General features: G+C 50.8%; 1 protein-coding gene across 1 annotated transcript in view; it reads left to right on the top strand.

The window, feature by feature from the left end:
- The window catches only part of CENPC (centromere protein C), a gene marked incomplete at its 5' end in the record, with an annotated part of 583,906 nt that overhangs the window by 445,898 nt on the left and 115,810 nt on the right, over positions 1 to 22,198 (top strand). Inside the window, one exon of the mRNA XM_082243417.1 lies at positions 13,651 to 13,733. Within this exon, the coding sequence (XP_082099543.1) occupies positions 13,651 to 13,733 (83 nt within the window). The remainder of the gene's footprint in view (positions 1 to 13,650; positions 13,734 to 22,198) is intronic.

Genomic DNA, 22,198 nt, shown 5'->3' with positions numbered 1-22,198 from the left:
TTAGAACATTTTTGCCTCTGAGATGCCCTACTTTAACATGAAGACCATAAGAAAATCTGATCATTCCTGAGAGAACAACTGTCTCATTACTGATGTTATGTATGACCTCATGTTATTAGTAGAGGAGGTTTCATATGGAATTAAAAAGGGACATCAGGGTTATGTAAAACCGAATGTCTTGTTTGTTGCTGATGCAGAGCAATGCTTTAATTCCCTTTCCCTGTAAAAGGACAGTTGTAGTGAACTTGGAAGTGTTCAGTCCTAAAGTGCTGCTGACATGCAGTGGAGTTAAAAGAGAAGTATGGCCAAAGCTTTTTTGGCCATAATTCTCTTCAGGGTCACCGGAGTGCACTTATTTCTGCACTCCTGTGACCTACATTCAGCCAACAGCAGACTAAAGCCCACTGTTGGCTGACGTCACAGAGACAGTCCAGGCTCTGCAGGCAACCCAACAATGTCTTGATTCTCCCAGATGCCTGACCGAAAGCAGCCTCAGCTTCTCAGTGCACCACTTAGAGCCAAAGCCAGCCGCCCTGGCACCCTTTAAAGCCCAGCACTGCAGTGGGTTCTGAAGGGGCAGAGCAGTCACTGCTCTTTTTAGTGAAGACTGGGGGCTGAGTGATCAGTGGTCATGTGATTGCTCAGTTCTCAGGCTTAGAGCTAACAGGTTGATGCTGCAGGCTTCTCTGTATGAATGTTTTATTTTTCCCTTTCATTCGTTGACGGACACAGGTCTGATTATTCTTGACTATTGGGTTATACTGCTCCCTACAGGAGTAGGACACTCGGCAGGAAAAATCTTGACTACGCCTATGGGCAGTCCCAGGGGGTATACACCCACTCTCAGCTATAGGCCCTCAGTTTTTGTTCTGCCTAGGCAGGAGTAGGGACCTAGTTCCTTGCTGGGATCTCTGGTCCTGGCAATTTTTTTTTTTTTACATTTTTAACCACTTTACCTCCGCTCACATGGAGGCTACTGCGGCACTTTGCCACGATCCCGTCCAGCGACGTAGACCTACGTCGCTGGGCTCCTCCCCCTGTAGGCGGCGCGCTCCCGCTGTTTTCATTCACAGCGGGAGTCGGGCCAGGGGAGGAGCAGCGGCGATCGCCGCTGCTCTTACCCGATCGTCGGGGATCGAGTCTGGAGATCCGCCCGCTGTGTGTAAACACAGCGGGCGGATCTCCATAGTGACAGGGAGTGACAGATCGGAGTGTTCAGCATAGCTGGACATCCGATCTGTCCCTGTCTCACAAAGTCACCTCCCCCCCCACACGTCAGTAAGCACTAGGCATACATTAACCCCTCCCTCTCCAATAAAATTAACCCCTTCACTGCCAGTGTCATTTTTACAGTAACAGTGCATATATAGCACTGATTACTGCAGTAATGTCACTGGTACCCCCAAAAGTGTCAAAAATGTCAGTCAAGGGTCCGATCTGTCTGCCGCAATGTCGCAGTCCCGCAAAAAAAATCAGAGATCACCGCCATTACTCGTTAAAAAAAAAAACACCAAAAATGACAGAAATCATTCCCTTAGTTAGTAAACGCAATAACTTTTGCGCAAACCAATCAAAATACGCTTATTGCGATTTTTTTACCAAACATAGGTAGCAGAAAACAAATTGGCCAAAAATTTAAAAAAAATTTGATTTTTACATTTTTTTTGGGGGGAATTTCATATAAAAAAATGTGAAAAATATTGTTATTTTTTCAAAATAAACGCACTTTTTTGTTTATAGCGCAAAAAGTAAAAATTGCACAGGTGATCAAATACCACCAAAAGAAAGCTCTGTTTGTGGGAAAAAAAGGACGTAAATTTTGTTTGGGTACGGCGTCGCACGACCGCGCAATTGTCAGTTAAAGTCGCACAGCGCCGAATCGCAAAAAGTGGCCTGGCGGAAGACAGCAAAATCCTCCGGTGGTAAAGTGGTTAATGGATTTTTTTTCCTCTTTTTTATTATTTTGTTCCTGTGAGAACTACAATCAAGTTCCGGACTTGGCGAAGAACTGGATAATATAGATCCTTTGGGTCCCCCCCAGTCTGGCCAGCGAGCGCGTGCAGACCGCGACATAGCCCCACTTGACAGGGACTGGCCTGCGAGTTAAACGTCTTGTAAGGCTGCATACCAACTGGCTTCGGCCTGAGTCACAGTGTTTCCTCCTGGCTGACAGCACCCACATTACGATGGAGTGGTGTCCTGTCCTGTCCGGAGTGGTGCCCACCCTGTTCCTGATGTGGGCCTCTCCCTGGGATGGTCAGATCCCTGGGTCCCTCAGCCGCTCTAAAATCTTGGTCACTTTGGGTCTTTCCGCCCCCCCCCCCCGGTGGATTTATGAGCTGGCTGTTGCCACATGCTCTTAAAGGGGGCTGTTTGGAGTTGCTGCTGACTGGGTTTTCCTGGTGCGCAATGCGGGGTTGAGCAGGGTTCTCATCCATCCTGGGGGTTGGTGACTAGAGCAGGGATGTCCTCTGGGCTCCCTGCGGCGGTTGTTTGGCTTGGGGGAGTGGATAATTTAGCATCCGCCTGCCTCACTTGGCCGAATTTGGCCAAAAATGTAGGCCGCTGCTTTGCGGCCTACTATTTGGAAACTACGTGAGGCGGCCCCTGTTAGTGTGGCTGAAGCCACTGCCTCCAGTTTGGACATCCGCCTTCCCCTCCGCTGCCACATGGTGGTCAGCTGCGTTGGGGGCTCATGTTCTGGTGGCCGGGCACCCTCAAAAATTAGTAGGCCATTAGGGGCGGCCCCAGTGCGTGTAGTTGAAGCCCCCACTTGGATCCCTGCAATTGTTGCTGGGCCCCCCACAAAAATTCAGGCCACAGCCTGCTGGACCTCATGGTAAGCTTGGCACCTCCCTTGGACCGAGTGGCACTGTGGGGGCACTTGATTTTTATTGACAGTCTTGCCACCATTAATGTGTGAGGCAGCTGCCATGTTTTAGCGAGGGTATCCTGCCTGCGCGTCCGCGTCACAGGGGGCTATGTCCTATTATGTCCCCTATGGAGGGCGACCCCCTTGGTTTTTTTTGCAGGGTCCAATAGCTGGTCCATCTGTGGACCCTTGGCCGACGTCTCCTTGCGGGATTGCAGTCGGCGGCCTCCCCGATTGTTATGTTTTTAGGGTGAGCGTAATATAGATAGCGACCCTACTGGGTCTGCGTCCATGCATCCTGAGTTCTCGGGTAGTGAGGATGATTCCTCTGCTCCTCTACCTGCGCTTAAATAGGCGCTGGTGGATGCACTGTTTGTGTCCATGCGTGAAACTTTAAAAATGGAGGTTGCGGCTGAGGCATCAGTTCCTTTTTGGCACCCACAGGCCCTCCAAAGTGGCGAGGGTGTTCTTTTTTCCGCTTACCTTGACAACTTTTCACAAAACAGTGGGGTTGTCCAAAACGCAATCGTTGCTAGACGTTTTTTGCTTGCGGTATCATGAGGATTTACTGCGTCAAAGGTGGACAGTCCCACATGTAGTGGACTCGCCGGTTTCCAGGTCAAATTGGGTTACCTTATCAGGTCCAGCTAATAAGAGGGTGGATGCTCTGGCCTGCCATATGTGCACTGTGGCTGGTTCGGCAATTTAGCCTGTAGTTACTATTGCCCTGGTGTCGCAAACCCTGACCGAGTGGGCTAAGCTTTTACGCAGAGACATAGAGGAAGAACAGCTTCCCCCTGTCTTTGGGGAGCTGGCGGACCGGTTGGTCCATGGGCTACAGTTTGTCTGTGAAGCCTGTTTGGATGCGGCTCCTTTGATTTCTAGGCTAGGCTGTATCAGCAGTGGTCCTTCGGCGTATTGTTTGGCTGAAATGCTGGTCTGTGGATTAGACTTCTGAGAAGGCCTTATCTGATCTCCCTCTTGTAGGGGATCACCTGTTTAGAGCTTCCTTTGATTAAATTGTTAAGGGTCTTGCGGGGGGGGGGGGGGGAGAGTACTCTTCTTCTGTAGGCTACCAAGGGAAAGAAGCCCCGTCGTAGACGTGGGCCATTCTCCTCTGCTCTGATCAGCCTCTTCATCTCTCAGGGTCTCAAGACAAGGGATCAAAAGTCAGGGCCTCCACCAGAGGTTCCAAGAGGACCTGGTCTGGCAAGCCACGCTCTTCCAGACCTGTGGACAAGGCTGACTCTTCATAAAGGGGAGCCCTCACCCGTATCTGGGGTGGAGGGGCATCCTCGCAGTTTTCCGGATCCACGGACCTCCCTGGTACAGGACAAGTGGGTCTACAAAATTATTCGGTCAGGCTACGAGATCGAGTTTGATCTTGTCCTTGGGAAAGGTTTTTTCCCTTCCAACCTGCATTGTGATTTGTCACTTCCGATGTCTCTTTGGGGCAGTGCAAGACTTGTTACTTCAAGGGCTGCTTGTTCCGGTTCCGACTTCATTTTCAGGGATTTTTACTCAAATTTCTTTATAGTCCCTAGGACGGAATTCGAGGTACGTCCAATTCTGAACCTTAAGGCGCTAAGCTGCTTTGTGCAAGTACAGAAGTTTTGCATGGAGTCCAGTCACATGGTAGTGGCGTCCCTACTTCAGGGGGATTTCTTCTCACTTCTATCGACATCAAGGACACCTACCTGCACATTCTAATATGTGCTGGTCACCAGCCCTTCCTCCATTTTGCCGTGAACGAGGAGCATTGTCAGTTTGTGGCGCTGACCATTGGTTTCGCCTCCGCACCGCGGGTCTTCACAGGAGTGTTGGCCCCGATGCCGGCATAGTTTGAGTCAGTGGGGGATCACAGTACCAGGGTACCTGAACGATCTTATTCTGTGAACAGAATCTCCGACTGCTTTGATGGATTACTGGAGATTGCTCTGCGAACTCTGAGGGAGTTTGGTTGGATCCTGAACAGGAGTCTGCTTTGGTTCTGTCCACAAAAAACTAGACTATCTGGGTCGGACTCTGGACTTGCCCTCAGCCAGTGTGTTTCTTCCTCGGGAAAAACTCCAGACATTGCAGGAGGCAATTCAACTTATGTTGTTCAGCAGATGGTCATCCCTCCGGGCTTGCATGCACGTGCTGGACCTCATGGTGTCCACTCTCGAGGCGGTCTGTTTGCACAGTTCCACACAAGATCTCTGCTAAAGAGATTCTGGTGAAATGGGTCAAGGATCCATAGTCTCTAGCGGTGGTTTTCGCTCTCCGGCACTTCGATAGGGAAAATCCTTCTCCCTCTGTACTGGACTGTTGTCTCCACGAAGGCCAGCTAGTCCAGGTGGGGAGATGTCCTCAGCACAGACGTGCTCAGGGGGTCTGGACTCTGGCAGAGCCCAGACTGCCAATTAGTGTACTGGAACTCCGAGCGATCAGACTTTGTCTTGCTCATTGGACAATCATCTACAGGGGTGTCCGGTACGAATTCTCAAGGACAATGCCACGGCCGTGGTCTAAGTCAATCACCAAAGGGGCACAAGAAGTGTCCTGGCGGCTCGGTAAGTAGCCGGCATTCTAAGGTGGGCTAACTGATTAGTTCCAGCCCTCTCAAACTTCTGCCATGACTCCTGTGCAGGATTCAGGCAGAAGAAATTCTGGTCATTCTAGTGCCTTCAAACTGGCCTCGCCATTCTTGGTGCGTGGATCTGGTATGGCTGGTCGCTGATGCTCATTGGGAACTTCCTCTCAGGGAGGATCTGCTGTCTCAAGGACCAATCTTTCATCCTGCTTTACAGTCGCTGGCTTTAACGGCTTGGCTGTTGAACGCCAGGTGCTGCAGAATGGAGGTTTGTTTGAATCGGTGATTCCCACGTTGTTAAAAGCTAGGAAATCTGCCTTTAGGAAGATCTGCCATTGTACGTGGAAGACGTACATTGCGTGGTGTGAGTCTCTTGGGGTTCGTCCTCGCTCCTTCTCAGTGGATCGGATCTTAACCTTCCTTCAATGTGGGGTTGAACATAAATTGGCCTTGAATCTCATCAAGATCCAGGTATCGGGTTTGGTGGTCTTTTTTCAATGACCTTTGGCCACACACTCCCTGGTGCGTACATTTTCTTCAGAATGTCCGACATTTGGTTCCTTCAGTGTGGGCTCCGTTGCTGCCCTGGTATCTTAATGTGGTGCGTTCAGCTCTACTCAAGCTTCTCTTTGAAAATATTCCTAAAGTCCCCTGCTTACGATGCCCCAAAAGGTGGCCTTCTTTGGTGGCTATAATCTCTGCATGCAGGGTGTCGGAACTGATGGGGTTATGCTGTTGTTCACCTTATGGTGATTCACAAGAATAAGGTGGTGCTTTGCCTCTGTCTGTCATTCCTTCCTATGATGGTCTCTGACTGTCATTTGAATGCAGACATTGTGTTGCCTTCCCTGTGTCTCAGGCCATAACATCTAAAGGAAATTGCCTTGCATGTCTTGGATGTTGTCCGGGCAATTAGGGTGTACCTGGCAGCCACGGAGTTCTTAGGAAATCAGACTCTCTATTTGTGCCCACTGATGGACCTCACAAAGGTTTGTCTGCTTCTTCTGCGACCATTTCCAGATGGATCAGACTGACGGTGGTTCAGGCCTATTGCGTCAGGTTCCTCCTTTCCCTGTTTAGGTGCACTCTGGGGGGGGGGGGGTGGGTTTCTCCTGGGCTTTTTGTCTTCAAGCATCAGTGATGCAGGTTTGGCGGCCACCTGGTCGTTGGTGCACACTTTTACAAAGTTTTTTTGTAAAGTGGTTGTGTTGGCATCTGCGGATGCTTCTTTCGGCCGGTTTTTCTGGCTGCTGTTTAGAGGACCTGGTCCTCTTTAAAGGGTGTATTGTTTTTCAGGTGAGCTCCAGTTGTTTATGGTTGAGCTCTATGTTACCTGATTGGCTATGGTTAGCCTTGGGAATTTTTTTCTGATCTTTTCCCACCCCTCATGTTTAACACTGCTTTGGGATGTCCCAATGGTTAAGAAGAATCAGGAGCTGTGTCTGTCAATGAACGAAAGAGAAAATGAGATTTCTCTTACGTCCTCCGACAGTCGCCGCCCCTCATAAGTCATCACTATTGGGTATTGACTTCCGCTCCGCAGGAGTAGCTAGGCATAAGACTTAGTCAAAAGAACAAAAGCATCTTGTGTGTGGCAGAACGATCGTTCCGAGCACATGTCGGCGGCCATCTTGCCGAAGCCTTCCATTCATTACTATAGGCAGCCATTTTCCCTGGGCCTTGCAGCATATAGTTCAGCTTCTGGTGACCTCATCTCCTTTTCCTCTGGAGCAGCGATCGGTGTGGTAACACTCTGTGGGGCTCTGCAGACTGTCTCTTCCATATCTCTCTGTTTTTTATATTTCCTGGCTCAGTCCCTTTTGGGGGGTCTGTGTACACAGCGTATATAGCGGTGGGCTGCACAATCCACAGCGTTTTTAAAGGGCCAGTACATTCACAATTGTTTTTTGGCAATGGATTCTCAGGACAGCAAATTCCCTCCAGCCTTGGTGGGGGACCCCAGTTCTGCTAAAGTTATCCAAATTTGGCCGCTGTGGTGGCATCTTTCGTGTCAAAAATGGAGGTGCTGATGGCTGAATGTGCTGCTAAGAAAAGGCCCAGATTATCCTTCTCCTCTGATTCAGATGGTGATGTGGCTGCTTTAGCTGGCGTGCCCCTTTCAGGGTCTCGCTCGTCCCTGGACCTGGGGTCTGAGGGGGAGGCGGAAGTGGAGGGGGTTGATGAATCTTCCCCGGGGTCGTCTGAAGAACGCGCACACATGGATGATTTGATTTCTTCTGTGAAAGAAACACTACATTTGCAGGATGAGCCCACTCCTCCGGCTGTTGTGTCCTTATTTGGTACACATAGGACCCGCAAGTCGGCGCAGGTTTTTCCCTGCACCGCTGAGTTTCATCACACAGTGAATGAACAATGGCACAGTTTAAAACGTCCCTTCACGGTGCCTAGTCGGTTTAAACTGCTGTACCCCTTTGCGCCTTCTACGGATGCGCGCTGGTGCTTGGCTCCCAAGGTGGATCACGCTGTGGCCGTGTTGAACAAGGCTACTCTGGTTCCCGCTGAGGATACCCCGGTGTTCCGGGATCCTACGAACAGGAGATTGGAGTCTCTTGCCCGCCATGCCTATACGGTGGCGGGTTCAATGCTCAAACCTTTCTTCGCTTCTGTCATGGTGGCTCAGGCGGTGGCAGACTAGACTAAGGTGCTTAGACGCACAATAGTGTCTGATACTGCCCCACCTGCTACGCTGGAATTGGTGGACCAAATTCATCAGGGGGTCATGTTTTTGTGCGATGCGGCCTTAAATGAGGCCCCTGTGGCTGCACGCCTGTCTAGTGTCGCGGTGAGCCGTCGACTGATCTGGCTGAGGAGCTGGTCGGCTGACCAGACGTCACGGAAAACGGTGGCTGATTTTCCCTATGCTGGGTCTCGCCTTTTTGGCGAGGCCTTGGATACCTTGGTGAAAGGAGTCCCTGGGGGCAAGAGCACTCTGCTGCCCCAGAATCCGAAGAATAAGTCCTTTCGCAGTAAGCGGGGTCCCGCCTTTAGACCCACTCAGGGGTCCTTTTGTGCCTTTAAGTCACAATTCAAGGGCAAACCTTTCAAGTGCCAAGGCGGCCAGAAGAAGCCCTGGGCGGGCAAGCAGAAGTCCGGCCATGCTGGTGCGGCGGCTCAGCCCGCCTCTGCCTGAAGGGGCGCCCTCACCCGTTTCAAGGGTGGGGGGACGTTTGCACGGTTTCCTCCAACCTTGGCTGCTCCGTATTCCGGACAGGCGCGTTCAGGAAATCGTTCAATCAGGATACAAGATCGAATTCCTTTCACGGCCGGCGGACAGATTCTTTCCCTCAAATCTTCATTTGACCCCAGGGCGTTTGCAGGACTTGCATCTAGCAGTGCAGGACCTCTTGGTTCAGGGGGTAATTGTCCCGGTGCCTCATCGGGACAGGTTTCGGGGGTTTTACTCCAATCTGTTCACTGTGCCCAGAAAGGAGGGCAAGGTGCGTCCTATCCTGGACTTGAAAGCTCTGAACCGCTTTGTGCGCGTTCGGAAGTTCCGCATGGAATCCCTCTGCTCAGTGGTGGCCTCCCTGAGTCCAGGGGAATTCCTGGCCTCTATTGACCTGAAGGATGCGTATCTGCACATCCCCATTTTCGAGGGTCACCAGAGGTACCTTCGGTTCGCCATGGCGGAGAACCATTATAAGTTTGTTGCGTTACCTTTCGGTCTCGCTTCGGCTCCAAGGGTCTTTACCAAAGTGCTGGCGCCTGTTCTGGGCCTGTTGAGGGCACAGGGCATTGCGGTCTTGGGATATCTAGACGATCTTCTGTTAAGATCGAATGCCAGTCAGAGCCTGACGTGCGATCTGTCGACTACGGTACAGACGCTACAGGAGTTCGGTTGGACCATCAACGTTCAGAAGTCGACTTTGTCTCCTTTGGTTCGTCTTCCCTATCTGGGAATGGTTCTGGACTCTGCTCAAGCGAAGGTCTTTCTACCGGAGGACAAGCTCCGGACCCTTCGACACGAGGTCAGGTCCCTCAGGGACAACCAATCCTCGTCGCTCAGGACCTGTATGCGGTGCCTGGGGTTGATGGTATCAGCCTTCGAGGCGATCCCATTTGCTCAGTTTCACACTCGGTCTCTCCAAGCAGAGATCTTGGCCAGGTGGGACAGGCTTCCTCAGTCGTTGGATCTGAGGGTTTCGTTGCGTCGCCAGACCAGAATGGATCTTCTGTGGTGGCTTCAGTCCCCGGCTGTGTCAGCAGGAAAGTCCTTCCGTCCGTTGCTGTGGACGGTAATTACCACGGATGCCAGCCTGTCGGGCTGGGGTGGAGTCCTGGGCAACCTCTCTGCCCAGGGCACTTGGTCGGAGGAGGAAACCTCTCTTCCGATCAACATATTGGAGTTGAGAGCAATCAAACTCTGTCTCCTCCAGTGGTCGGAGCGACTTCGGGGCCGCCCTGTTCGGGTACAGACGGACAATATATATATCAACCACCAAGGGGGCACCAGGAGTGCCCGGGAGGTGGCCAACATTCTGTCTTGGGCCGAGACTCATGTCCCGGCAATATCGGCAGTTCATATTCCGGGTGTGGAAAATTGGCAGGCCGACTATCTGAGCCGCCAGACCCTGGACCAGGGGGAATGGTCCCTACACCCGGAGGTCTTCCAAATGCTGTGTGCGAAGTGGGGATCCCCGGACGTGGATCTGTTTGCGTCACGGCTAAACCACAAGGTGAAAAGGTTCGTGGCAAGAACGCGCGATCCGCGGGCGGACGCCTCGGATGCGTTGGTGGCTCCTTGGCATCAGTATCGTCTGATGTATGCCTTTCCTCCGATTCAGTTGTTGTCCAGGTTCCTTCGCAGACTAGCCTCGGAATTGACCTTGGTGATCCTGGTGGTGCCGGACTGGCCACGCCGGTCCTGGTACGCCGACGTTGTTCACCTGGCGGTCGAGCCTCCTTGGCGGCTGCCACTGCTCTACTGTCTCAGGGACCGATCTTCCATCCTGCTTTACAGTCGCTGGCTTTAATGGCCTGGCTGTTGAAAGCCAGGTCCTGAGAGACAGGGGTCTCTCCCCAGAGGTCATTCCTACTTTAATCAAGGCTAGGAAAGCCTCGTCCGGTATGACTTATTTTGCCTGGTGTGAGTCCAGGGGATTTTCTCCTCGCTCATACTCGGTGCGAGAGTTTTGGCTTTCCTTCAGACTGGTGTGGACCAGCGCTTGGCGCTGGCCACGATAAAGGGCCAGGTTTCTGCACTGGCGGTTCTTTTTCAACGCCCTCTGGCGTCTCATTTCCTTAATTCGCACCTTTATTCAAGTTGTGCGACATTTGGCTCCTCCCCGGAGGGAGCCTTTACCTCCATGGGACTTGAACTTGGTTCTGTCCGTATTACAACGTTCTCCCTTTGAAAACATCCGGGAGATGTCGTTACCTCTGCTGTCTAAGAAGGTTGCCTTTCTAGTGGCGATCACATTCGGCTTGCAGGGTGTCAGAGTTGGCGGCGTTGTCTTGCCGCTCTCCTTATCTGGTGGTTCACAAGGATAAGGTGGTCTTGCGACCTCATTCGTCTTTTCTCCCAAAGGTGGTCTCTGATTTTCACCTTAATGAGGACATTGTTTTGCCTTCGCTCTGTGCAAAGCCTAAGCATCCCTAAGGTGGTTGCATTGCATTCCTTGGATGTTGTCAGGGTGATCAGGGTGTAACTGTCGTCCACTGAATCTTTTCGGAAATCGGATTCTCTTTGTCCTTCCTGAGGGACCTCGGAAGGGCATGGCTGCGTCTGCGGCGACCATTGCCAAATTTTTTTGTGGGTCCCTGGCTGTTGGGGTGTTTACCTCCTGGGTAATTTGTTTTCCTGGGTTGTTGCTCCTGTTGAGCCTTTTCTGTTGCCCAGAAGGTTCTCTTACTGTGTGTGTAAGGTTCCTTTCTCTGATGTGGGTACTGCGTTGCCTTTTCTACTCCCACCCCGAATGTCTACACTGCTTTGGGACATCCCAATAGTGAGGACTTATGAGGGGCGGCGACTGTAGGAGGACGTAAGAGAAAACTGAATTTTTGTAAAATCTTACCGTAAAATTCCTTTCTCTGAGTCCTCCGACAGTCGCCGCCCCCGCCCCTCTTTTGGGGTTTTTTCTTGTACACCTACTGCTATTCTACCAAACTGATTTGGGAGGGATCACTGCAGGGGAGTATTGACCAGTGGGACAGCCCCCATGGGTGTGTCTATGCTAAATGCTTTTGTTCTTTTGACTAAGTCTTATGCCTAATATAGCATGGGGGGAGTACCGCGCTTTAAAGGTGCTTGGTGAAAATTATATAAATCGTATGAAAATTACTGTATGAAGGTACCTAAGTGTTTCTACATATGATGTGTCACTTATATCCATATGTGCATCACAAAATCATTAATAAAATTAATAAATAATAGTAAGTAATTTATTTAAAATGCTCTTCAATACACAAATAATCTCTAATGGGTGATATACTGATTAAAATCTGAATAATAAAATATAGTGCTAGGTGTCCTAAGCACTCACCTCCATTCCTTTTTTAATACACCTTATATTATATGCCTCAGAGTTGTGCTCCTTCCTCCTCTATGGCATATAGGTACAGCTATTGGTAACCGAATTTCCTCCTTTTTATGGATCGGTATGCCAGGAGATGTGTAAGGAACCTTTAAATTTCCGAAATAAATGGGCCAATATAGTGAAGTATAGCCAGTACTTTATTAAAATATATATAGAATCACACTCACATTGTTTCCGTCTTTTTCATTGCATAACAAACACCGACATGGGTCAATAGGTTGCCGATACGTCACTTCCGGTTGGCTATCCTACGCGTTACGCTGCGTGCCGACGCAGCTTCCTCCAGGTACAGTGCGTCATATGCCAACCTGTACCTGGGAGCGTGAAGTCTTATGCCTAGCTACTTCTGTGGAGCGGAAGTCAATACCCAATAGTGATGACTTATGAGGGGCGGCGACTGTCGGAGGACTCAGAGAAAGGAATTTTACGGTAAGATTTTACAAAAATTCTGTTTTCTCTTACGTCCTCTGACAGGTATACCCCCTGAGACTGCCCATAGGCATAGACTAGCTTTTTTTCTGCCTAGTGTCCACCTCCTGTAGGTGGCAGTATAACCCAATGGTTAAGAAGAATGAGGAGCTGTGTCCGTCAATGAACATCAGACAAATAGATTTTACGGTAAGTCCAAAATACCATGTTTTCCCCCCCAATCTCACACTTCCTGCAGCAATTTTTAATTTGAGGCAGTGGTCCACCAGCTCTTGTCCTTTCTTCTTCAGGTGTCCCAGGGAAATGGGTAAGAACCTATAAGGAGAAGCTAAAATTCGATCAGTGCGTGGCCCCTTTCCCTGACATGAAAATTTCAGTTAAACGGTGCTTGCATTCATGGAGATGCAGGCACTGTTTTGAATATTCTGATAGCTGGTGGCACCGGCTGTCAGAAAACAATATTCGCAGCGTCAGATTCGTACATCTGTGCTGTTTAACATAGATAATAAAGGCAGACTGAATGAAAGATGAAAGAAATTTATAAGTGTATGGCTGGCTTTTTACTGTGTCATTTAAAGAAATGTCTAAACTGCGGTCAAAATGTTCTACGGGTTACCAAAACCTTTGACAATGTGTGAAAGGTTTGTATAACTGAGCCTGGTATGGCATGTATGTCATGTGGGGTACACACTATAAGAAAATCAGGCGAATGATCGTCCGATTTTCCTTGTTTCACAGCAAATCGGAACTGATGAAAGAAAATTTGTACGAAATTCTCGTACGACTAATGCGCTTTCTGTTTTGTTGTTTATTGTTTCTGATCATGCACAGTTTTTCTTTTCTGATTTTTATTGTATGAAAATTGTGCAAAAACTGTACACATTAAATGAAAATCGTTCGTTCTGTTCCCGTACAAGAAAAATTTTGGAGTTTGTCCATTCAGAAAATTTCATAAGAAAAGTCGGAAATTGGCTTAGAAAGTACTTTGGATGAAAATTTTTAGCCCAATTTTCTTATAGTGTGTATGAGCCTTAAGTCATGTGCTTTAATTATTCACCTTTAACGTAACAAAGTGCTATATAAATATATTGATTACAGTGATTATATTATTTGTATGCAAGGTAGCGACTTACCTTGATGGTTGTGCCACATTACTATTTATTTTTACTTTGTTCTTGGTTTGTGTAAGTGGGTTATAAACAAAATCTTTTCTTTAGCCAAAGTGGGCCTGTGTTGAAGACAAGGGCAGTGCGATACAACAACCCAGTGGATACCGTTGTTCGAAACCTTTCTACTGCAGGTATGATTGTGTAATGGTAATTTGTAAACATTTTGTTTGTTAATGTTCCACTTAAAGCAGACCTTCAGTCATTTTTCATCTTTCCATCTATTAAAACTTCTGCCCTTGTTTTAACTTTGGTTAGTAAAACATTTTTTCTTATACCTCCTCTGACAGTCGCAGCCCGTTCAGTAAGCCTTCATGAGTGGGTAATGGCGCCCTCTGCAGGAGTAACCTAGGCAGTAAAAGGATTAGCAAAAAACATTTACACTGGGGCACACTTCTAGGGGGCCGTCCCTCAGACATTACCCAGACAGGCTTAGTACTGTTCTCCAGTTTCTTGCTGCCTAGTGTCAGGAGTAGGTCTAGGTTCCCAGCTGGGACCTATGTCTCAGTTTTTTTGTCTTTTTCTTTGAAAAAAGTTTTTCTTTTTATTTCTTTCATCACTCACTATCGCTAGTTAGTCAGGGGGATCCCTGGAGGACTACAAGCGACAGCAGAGCTAGGCCTCACACTGGATAATATAGATCCTTACGGTGTCCCAGCCTGCCAACGAGTGTCGCAGGTTATGGGTACGCCCAGGCCTCGCCACGACAGTGCCCCTGAGGACGGGGGCAAGCCTGCGGAGAACCACATCTTCGTCGGGATGTCTCAACTTGGGAATGCCCGTGTGTTGCTAGCATCCCTTCCTGGCTGACGGCACCCCCACTCAGGGTGGGAGGTGTTCCGTATCGGAGCAGAGCCCGCAGTCCGTGGTATGGTGAGTTACACTACCCCGCGGTCTCTGTAGTGTCCCCCTCCCTGACCATTTTGGCGGCCCCTACCTCCCTGCTCCTGCTGGGGGCACTATGCGGTGCACATTGCCTGAATGGGGGGGGGTGTGGGGGCTTGTTGCATGCCGGGGGGTGCCTCTAGGGTGTCCCTGTGGTGGCCAGTTTCCTGGGTTTACGCTCACCATTTTGGGTGAGGACAGACTATCTGGCTTCATTGTGTGGGCAGCAGCCATTTTCTGACCTTTGGCGCCGGTTCGGGCGCCATCTTTGTTTTGGGCGGCCGTCTGGTAAGGGCGGCGGCCATTTTGTGAGTTCTTCCTCCCATTTACTTTTAATAGGCATTCGTTATACTGTGGCTCAGGGTATGGATCTGCCTCTAGTGTGTGAGGTCACTTCCTTTTTTCTCTCTCCTTTCACTGCAGCAGCGTGTGAGGTTGTAATGTACACTGTGACACTGTGGGCCTTATTTTTGACTGTTTTTCGGGCATTTTCCTGCAAACACTGTACTTTCTCTGTTGTTATAGCAGTTTTAAAGGGGTCTCCACCGGTGGTGCAGATTTGCGGTGTGGATCGCAGGAAATTATTAAAGGGCCAGTGTCCCAAAAAAATGTTTTAATGCGAAATGGAGTCCCACGAATAACAAGTTCCCTGCAGAATCCTGTTCCTTGGCCTCTTTATCTGCTGCACTTGCGACCTTGGCGTCCAAGGTTGATCTGCTGATGTCTGAATGCACTGCTCAAAAACGGCCAATGCCCTCTCAGTCTTCTGACTCGGAGCCTGAATTGGTTGCCACGGACAACGTCCCCCCTGAGGGGTCCCAGTCCTCTCATTCGGATGGGGAGGAGGAGGTGTCCTCCTCTACTGAGGCACGGTAACACGCTGTAGTAGATGCACTTATTAGCTCCGTCAAGGAGAATTTAAATCTTGATGATGAGCCCACCCAGTCAGGTAAACGGGTGTCCTTCGGGTCCCGAAAAGCCCAGAAGTTGAGTCAGGTTTCTCCTTGCCCCGAGGAGTTTCACAAAACCGTGAATGATCAATGGCGTTACATCAAACATATGCTGGCGGTGCCTAAGTGGTTTCAATACCATTATCCCTTTGCGGATCCAGTCTGCAATCGTTTTTTTCGGTTGAATAAATCTACTTTGATGCCCGTGGAGGACTCCCCTGTGTTTAGGGATCCGGCGGATAGGCGCGTGGAGATGCTTTCCCGCCACATTGGGCTCCCTGCTCAAACCTGTGTTCGCTTCCGTGATGGTTTCTCAAGCGGTCACGGAATAGTCCAAGGAGCTTAGGCGCACCTTAGTGACGGAGTCGGCCTCTCCGACTGCCCTTGACCTGGTGGATCAGATGGCCCATGCCGTGATGTACCTATGTGATGCGGCCTTTGAAGAGGCTCCTTTGGTCATAAGGTTATCTGCGGTTTGGGTCGCAATCCACTGCATTATTTGACTAAAAAGCTGGTCGGCTGACCACGCTTCCAAGAAGACTGTGTCTGATGTCCCTTATGTGGGTAATCGACTTTTTGGGGATACCTTAGATGAGTTGATAAAAGGTCTTACGGTGGTAAGAGTACCCTTTTTCCCCAAGCCTCTAGAGGAAAATCACCTCGCACTAGGCGGGGTCCTTATTTCAAAGCTCATTGTGGGTCCTTTCGTGCCTCAGGGGCACAGGAAAAAGGGAAGTCCTTCAAGGCCTCAGGCTGTCACAAGAAGCCATGGTCCGGGAATCCCAAGGCCGGTCAGTCCGGTGCGGCTGCCCAGTTTTCCTCCAACTGAAAGGACGCCCTCAACCGTTTCAGAGGTGGGGGGACGTCTGCGTTACTTTCAGGGACCCTGGTTGTCCCTAATTCGGGACAGGTGGGTTCACAAACTGATTCGTTCAGGGTACAAGATCGAGTTTCAATCTTGCCCCGCAGACAGGTTATTTCCATCAAATCTCCATCTGACTCCCGATCGTTTAAGAGATCTCAAAGGGGCGGTGCAAGATCTTCTCGTCCAAGGAGTCATTGTGCCAGAAAAGAGGGAAGAGTGCGACCTCAAGTCTCTGAACCGCTTTGTGCGGGTGCAGAAGTTCCGGATGGAATCCATCCGGTGGGTGGTGGCATCATTGAGTCCGGGGGACTTTCTGGCCTCCATCGACTTAAAGGATGTGTATCTGCACATCCCTATCTACGAAGGTCATCAGCGGTATCTCTGCTTCGCAGTGGCAGAGGGGCATTTTCAATTTGTGGCATTACACTTCGGTCTCGTTTTGGCTCCCAGGGTATTCACCAAGGTTTTGGCTCCGGTACTCGCTTTGTTGCGCATGCGGGGGATTGGGGTCCTCGGTTATCTGGACGACCACCTGTTGAGGGCGAGCTTGTGTGCCAATCTGGCGGGCGATCTGACAGTCATGGTTCAGACGCTCCAGGAGTTCAGGTGGACCATCAATTTTCAATAGTCGGCACTGACCCCGTCAGTTCGTCTCAGTTACCTGGGGATGGTCCTGGACTCCCCTCAAGCAAAGTTTTTTCTCCCGGAGGAGACACTTCGGACCCTGCAGGGCGAGATCAGGTCCCTCAGGAACAACGATCTCTCCTCTCTACGGGCCTGCATGCGGTCCCTGGGTCTGATGGTTTCGGCCTTCGAAGCCATCCCGTTTGCTCAGTTTCACATGAGAACTCTGCAAGCAGAGATTCTTGCCAGGTGGGACAGAAGAACTCAGTCGTTGGACAAGAGGATATCTTTGAGCCACGAACCTTTCGTGGTGGCTCCTGTTGCCCGCTCTGACACAGGGCAAATCTTTCCGGCCTCTACGGGGGATGGTGATCACCACGGATGCCAGCCTGTCCAGCTGGGGTGGAGTACTGCACACGCTTTGTGCCCAAGGGACGTGGTCAACAGAGGAATCCTCCTTGCCGATAAACATCTTGGAGCTCCGATCAATCAAGCTCTGTTTTTTCCATTGGTCGACTCGGCTACAGGGTCGCCCAGTTCGTGTTCAAACAGACAACGCCACGGCGGTGGCTTACGTCAATCACCAAGGGGGCACCAAGAGTGCCCGTGCGGCCAAGGAAGTGGCCGAGATACTGTCTTTGGCTGAGATGTACGTTTGAGCGATTTCAGCGGTTTACATTTCGGGAGTGGAGAACTGGCAGGCGAACTATCTAAGTCGCCAGGCCTTTGACCAGGGGAAATGGTCCCTGCATCCGGAGGTGTTTCGCCTCCTGTCTGCCCAGTGGGGGACGCCGGATGTGGATCTGTTCGCGTGCCGTCTCAACAAAAAGGTGGGAAGGTTCGTGGCCAGAACCCGCGATTGCCACGGACGCGTTGGTGGTGCCCTGGCACCAGTATCGGCTGATTTATGCCTTCCCTCTGATTCAACTACTGTCCAGGTTCCTCCGCAGGTTGGCGTCGGAACGGGTGCAGGTAATTGTGGTGTCGCCCGGTTTGTGTTCAAACAGACAACGCCACGTCTGTGGCTTACGTCAATCACCAAGGGGGCACTAAGAGTGCCCGGGCGGCCAAGGAAGTGGCCGAGATACTGTCTTGGGCTGAGACGCACGTTCCAGCGATTTCAGCGGTTCACATTCTGGGAGTGGAGAACTGGCAGGCGGACTATCTGAGTCGCCAGGCCTTTGACCAGGTGGAATGGTCCCTGCATCCGGAGGTGTTTCGCCACCTGTGTGCCCCGGTGGGGGACGCCGTATGTGGATCTGTTCGCGTGCCGTCTCAACAAAAAGGTGGGAAGGTTTGTGGCCAGAACCCGCGATCGCCACGGACGCGTTGGTGGTGCCCTGGCACCAGTATCGGCTGATTTATGCCTTCCCTCTGATTCAACTACAGTCCAGGTTCCTCCGCAGGTTGGCGCCGGAACGGGGGCAGGGAATTCTGGTGGCCCCAGACTGGACTCGTCGGTCTTGGTATGCAGACCTCGTGCAGATGGTCATCGGGCCTCCCTGGCGGCTTCCACTGAGAGATTATCTTCTGTCTCAAGGGCCGATCTTCAAATCCTGCTTTACAGTCTCTGGCTTTAATGGCATGGCTTTCGAAAGCCAAGTCTTGAAAGACAAGGGTCTCTCGGATGCTGTCATTCCTACCTTACTGAAGGCTCGGGAAGCTACCTCCAGGAAGATTTATCATCTTACCTGGAGGTCGTATATTGCCTGGTGTGAGTCGCAAGGGTTCCATCCGCTCTCCTTTTCGGTGGCGAGGGTTTTGGCCTTCCTGCAGGAAGGTATGGATCAGCGCCTGGCGCTGACCACGATCAAAGGTCAGTTGTTGGCATTAGCCGTTTCCTTCCAGCATCCCTTGTCAACTAATTCCTTGATTCGCACATTTATTCAAGGGGTGCGTCATCTGGCTCCCCCGAGGAAGGCTATTTTGCCTCTGTGGGACCTGAACTTGGTTTTACCCTTTTGCAACGGCCTCCCTTTGAGAACATCAGAGAAGTAACTGCCTGTGTTATCCCAGAAAGTTGCTTTTCTGGTGGCTATCACCTCTGCTCGCAGAGTGTCTGAATTGACGGCTCTGTCTTGTAGTTCGCCTTATCTGGCTGTTCATAGGGATAAAGTGATCCTGCGACCCAATCAGTCCTTTCTCCCCAATGTGGTATCTGCCTTCCACCTCAACTAAGATATTGTTTTGCCTTCGCTTTGTGCAAAGCCCAAGCATCTCAAGGAATTTACCTTGCATTCTTTGGATGTGGTCCGGGCGGTCAGGGTTTACCTGGCTGCCATGGATTCTTTTAGGAAGTCCGATTCCCTGTTTGTCCTTCTCGGGGGACCTCGGAAGAGTTTGGCTGCATCTACTGCAACCATTTCTAAGTGGATCAGACAGACTATTGTTCAGGCCTATTCAATCAAGGGTCAAGTGCCTCCTTTCCCTGTGAGGGCACATTCACCTAGAGCTGTCAGTGCCTCTTGGGCATTTCGCCATCAGGCTTCTGTGGCTCAGGTGTGCAAAGCGACGTCCTGGTCGTCTGTGCACACTTTCACAAAATTCTACAAACTTGATGCGATGGCATCCTCAGATGCTTCCTTTGGCCGCAAGGTTTTGAGCGCGGCAGTTGTTTGAAGAAACCTGTTTTTATGTCTCTTTTCTGGGTTTTTTTTTGTTTTCTGGGTTCGCTGCTGTTGAGCTTCTGTTTGTCCTGTTGGCTCAGTTTTTTCTCTGGCCTGGTTGACACGTTCCCCTTTCAGTAGGTTGCGTCTTCCCACCCCTCGCACCTGCACTGCTTTGGGACATCCCACTCGTGAAGGCTTACTGAACGGGCTGCGACTGTCAGAGGATGTAAGAGAAAATAGAGTTTTTGTAAGAACTTACCATAAAACTCTTTTCTCGGAGTCCTCTGACAGCCGCAGCCCCCGCCCCTCTGATTTTCTTTTTTGGGGCTTTTTCGTAGTACTGCTTACTACGAAACTGGAGAATAGTACTAAGCGTGTCTGGGTAATGTCTGAGGGACAGCCCCCTAGAGGTGTGTCTCACTGTAAAAGTTTTTTGCTAATCCTTTTACTGCCTAGCTTACTCCTGCAGAGGGCGCCATTAACCACTCGTGAAGGCTTAACGGGCTGCGACTGTCAGAGGATTCAGAGAAAAGAGTTTTACGGTAAGTTCTTACAAAAACTCTATTTCTCTGTCGCTCATTGACAGACGCAGACTTCTTGATTAATATCAGTAGGGTTATACTGATATTAAGGACACTAGGCAGAAAAAAAGTTCTGGCTACGCCTATAGGCAGTCCCAGAGGGTATACCCTTTCACTTCCTGCTATAGGATACCAGTTTTTTTTTCTGCCTAGTCAGGAGTAAGTTCCTTGCTGGGATCTCTGGTCCTGGCAAGCCTTTTTTTTCTCCGGATTGTTCCTGTGAGATCTACAAGCAATTATGCCGGATCTGGGCGATGGGCTGGATGTTGAGATCCAGTGGTTACCCCAGCCGGCCTACGAGCGCGTGCAGGCCCTAGCTCCGCGCTGGGTCGGCCGCGACATAGTCCCACTGGACGGGGACTGGCCCGCGGGTTAAACGTCCCGACGAGTCGCATACGACTGGCCAGCGACTGAGTCGAAGCATTCCTTTTGGCCGACATCCCCCCCCCCCCCCCCACTGAGAGGCGAGGGGTTTTGTCTGGAGTGGCGCCCGCTCTGTTCCTGTATGGTGAGTAAACTATTCCCCCTCTACCCCTGTGACGGGTTTTGGGGTGGACGCGGGCCCCTCCCTGGGATGGTCGGACCCCCACAATCCCGAGTTCCCCTCTGTCCTGTTACGCACCCCCACCTATCTACTCCCTTCCCCCCCCTCACTAGTGTGGTTGTTGGGAGGTGACTCCAGGGGGCTGAATCTGGGTTACAGGCCGCAGATGGGGGCAGGGGGGTGCGCCGCCGGTGACGCCCGAACGATCGTGCGGGGTTGCTACCTGTGTTTTTTCAGGCCCATCTGCCGATTGATCCATAGGTAGGCACGAGGGGGTGGCCACGGGGGTCCCCTTTGGCGCTGCGAACCGCGTGGGGCCGCCATTTTCTTGTAGCCTACATGTGCTCTGCACGGCGGCGGCCATCTTGGTACACCCGGCTCATATGTCAGTGCTTTGGTTCATTGTATGGGAGTTCCTGGAGGCGTGCAGAGCCCCTCCCCAGACCCGGGCGCAATACTCTGCAGCGGGATCGCTGCTGATCCCCCCAGACCCGGGCGCAATACTCTGCAGCGGGATCGCTGCTGACCTCCCCAGGCGCAATGCTCTGCAGCAGGACTTCTGCTGACATCTCCAGACCCGGGCGCACTACTCTGCAGCGTGCTGCTGCGACACTCTGGGCCTTCTGGTGCATCTGGCTGTGGGTTGGTGAACCTTGGGGGTCTCTCTCTCTTTGTGGGGGGGGTCTCTAGTCCGCGCTGCCTGGCCACTTGGGGGACGTGCGGGACGTTTTTAAAACAAAAAATTTTTGTCTCCAACTTTGCTAACGGGTCCCCCTAGTGTAAAATGGACCCTGCTGACCTTGAGTCCCTACCTGACCCCCTCGAGGTGACCGCAGGGCCGCCGGGCTCCCGGCTGGCTATAGATGCACTTCGGTGGCCCTGGATTTATGCGTGTCCCGGCTGGGGGTGGCCTTTAAAGGACAAGGTGTTAATACACACCCTCCGCCTACCCCTTCCTCATCTGATGCCTCAGACTCTGGGTCTGCATCAGTCGCTGCTGACACGGGTCTCCCTGTCGGGTCTTCTGTCCCCTTTTTTGCCTTCGATGCCTCGCAAGCCTAGGCGCTGGTGGACGCACTGTTAGTGTCTGTGCATGATACTGTTGGATGGAGGATGCGGCTGCGACTGAGGTGCAGGCTACATTGTCGCTCACGTTTGTAAGGTGTCTATGGAAATACTGAAAGTACGGGTGGTTGTCGTCATCCCTAGATAATAGAACTGTAGTTTGTTGGTTCCTCAAGCCAAAAGAAAATGGGATTGTGTAGGAAAAAACGTGGCTTTAAAAAACATTTTTTTTTTTTTATTTATTTTACAATTTACATACAAGGTGAAGGCAGTAAAAACAACAGTGGCGGTAACACCGCTAGTTATTCTTATACTTTAGTCTATTGAGGTGATTCCGTTGTTTAAACTGTGTAGACATCCGGATTGGATGTGAGTCAAACAGATGGTTTACTGACGCGTTTCGGCTGTAGAAATATAGCCCTTGTCAAGGTATCACCACAAATTATTCTAAAAAATGAACAATTATAGCATTAGTG

The sequence above is a fragment of the Pelophylax lessonae genome (assembly GCF_965119305.1).
Source record: "Pelophylax lessonae genome assembly, chromosome: 1".
NCBI classification, from domain to species: domain Eukaryota; kingdom Metazoa; phylum Chordata; class Amphibia; order Anura; family Ranidae; genus Pelophylax; species Pelophylax lessonae.
The sequence above is the reverse complement of the archived record's forward strand: the minus strand, read 5'-3'. Positions and strand labels throughout refer to the sequence as shown.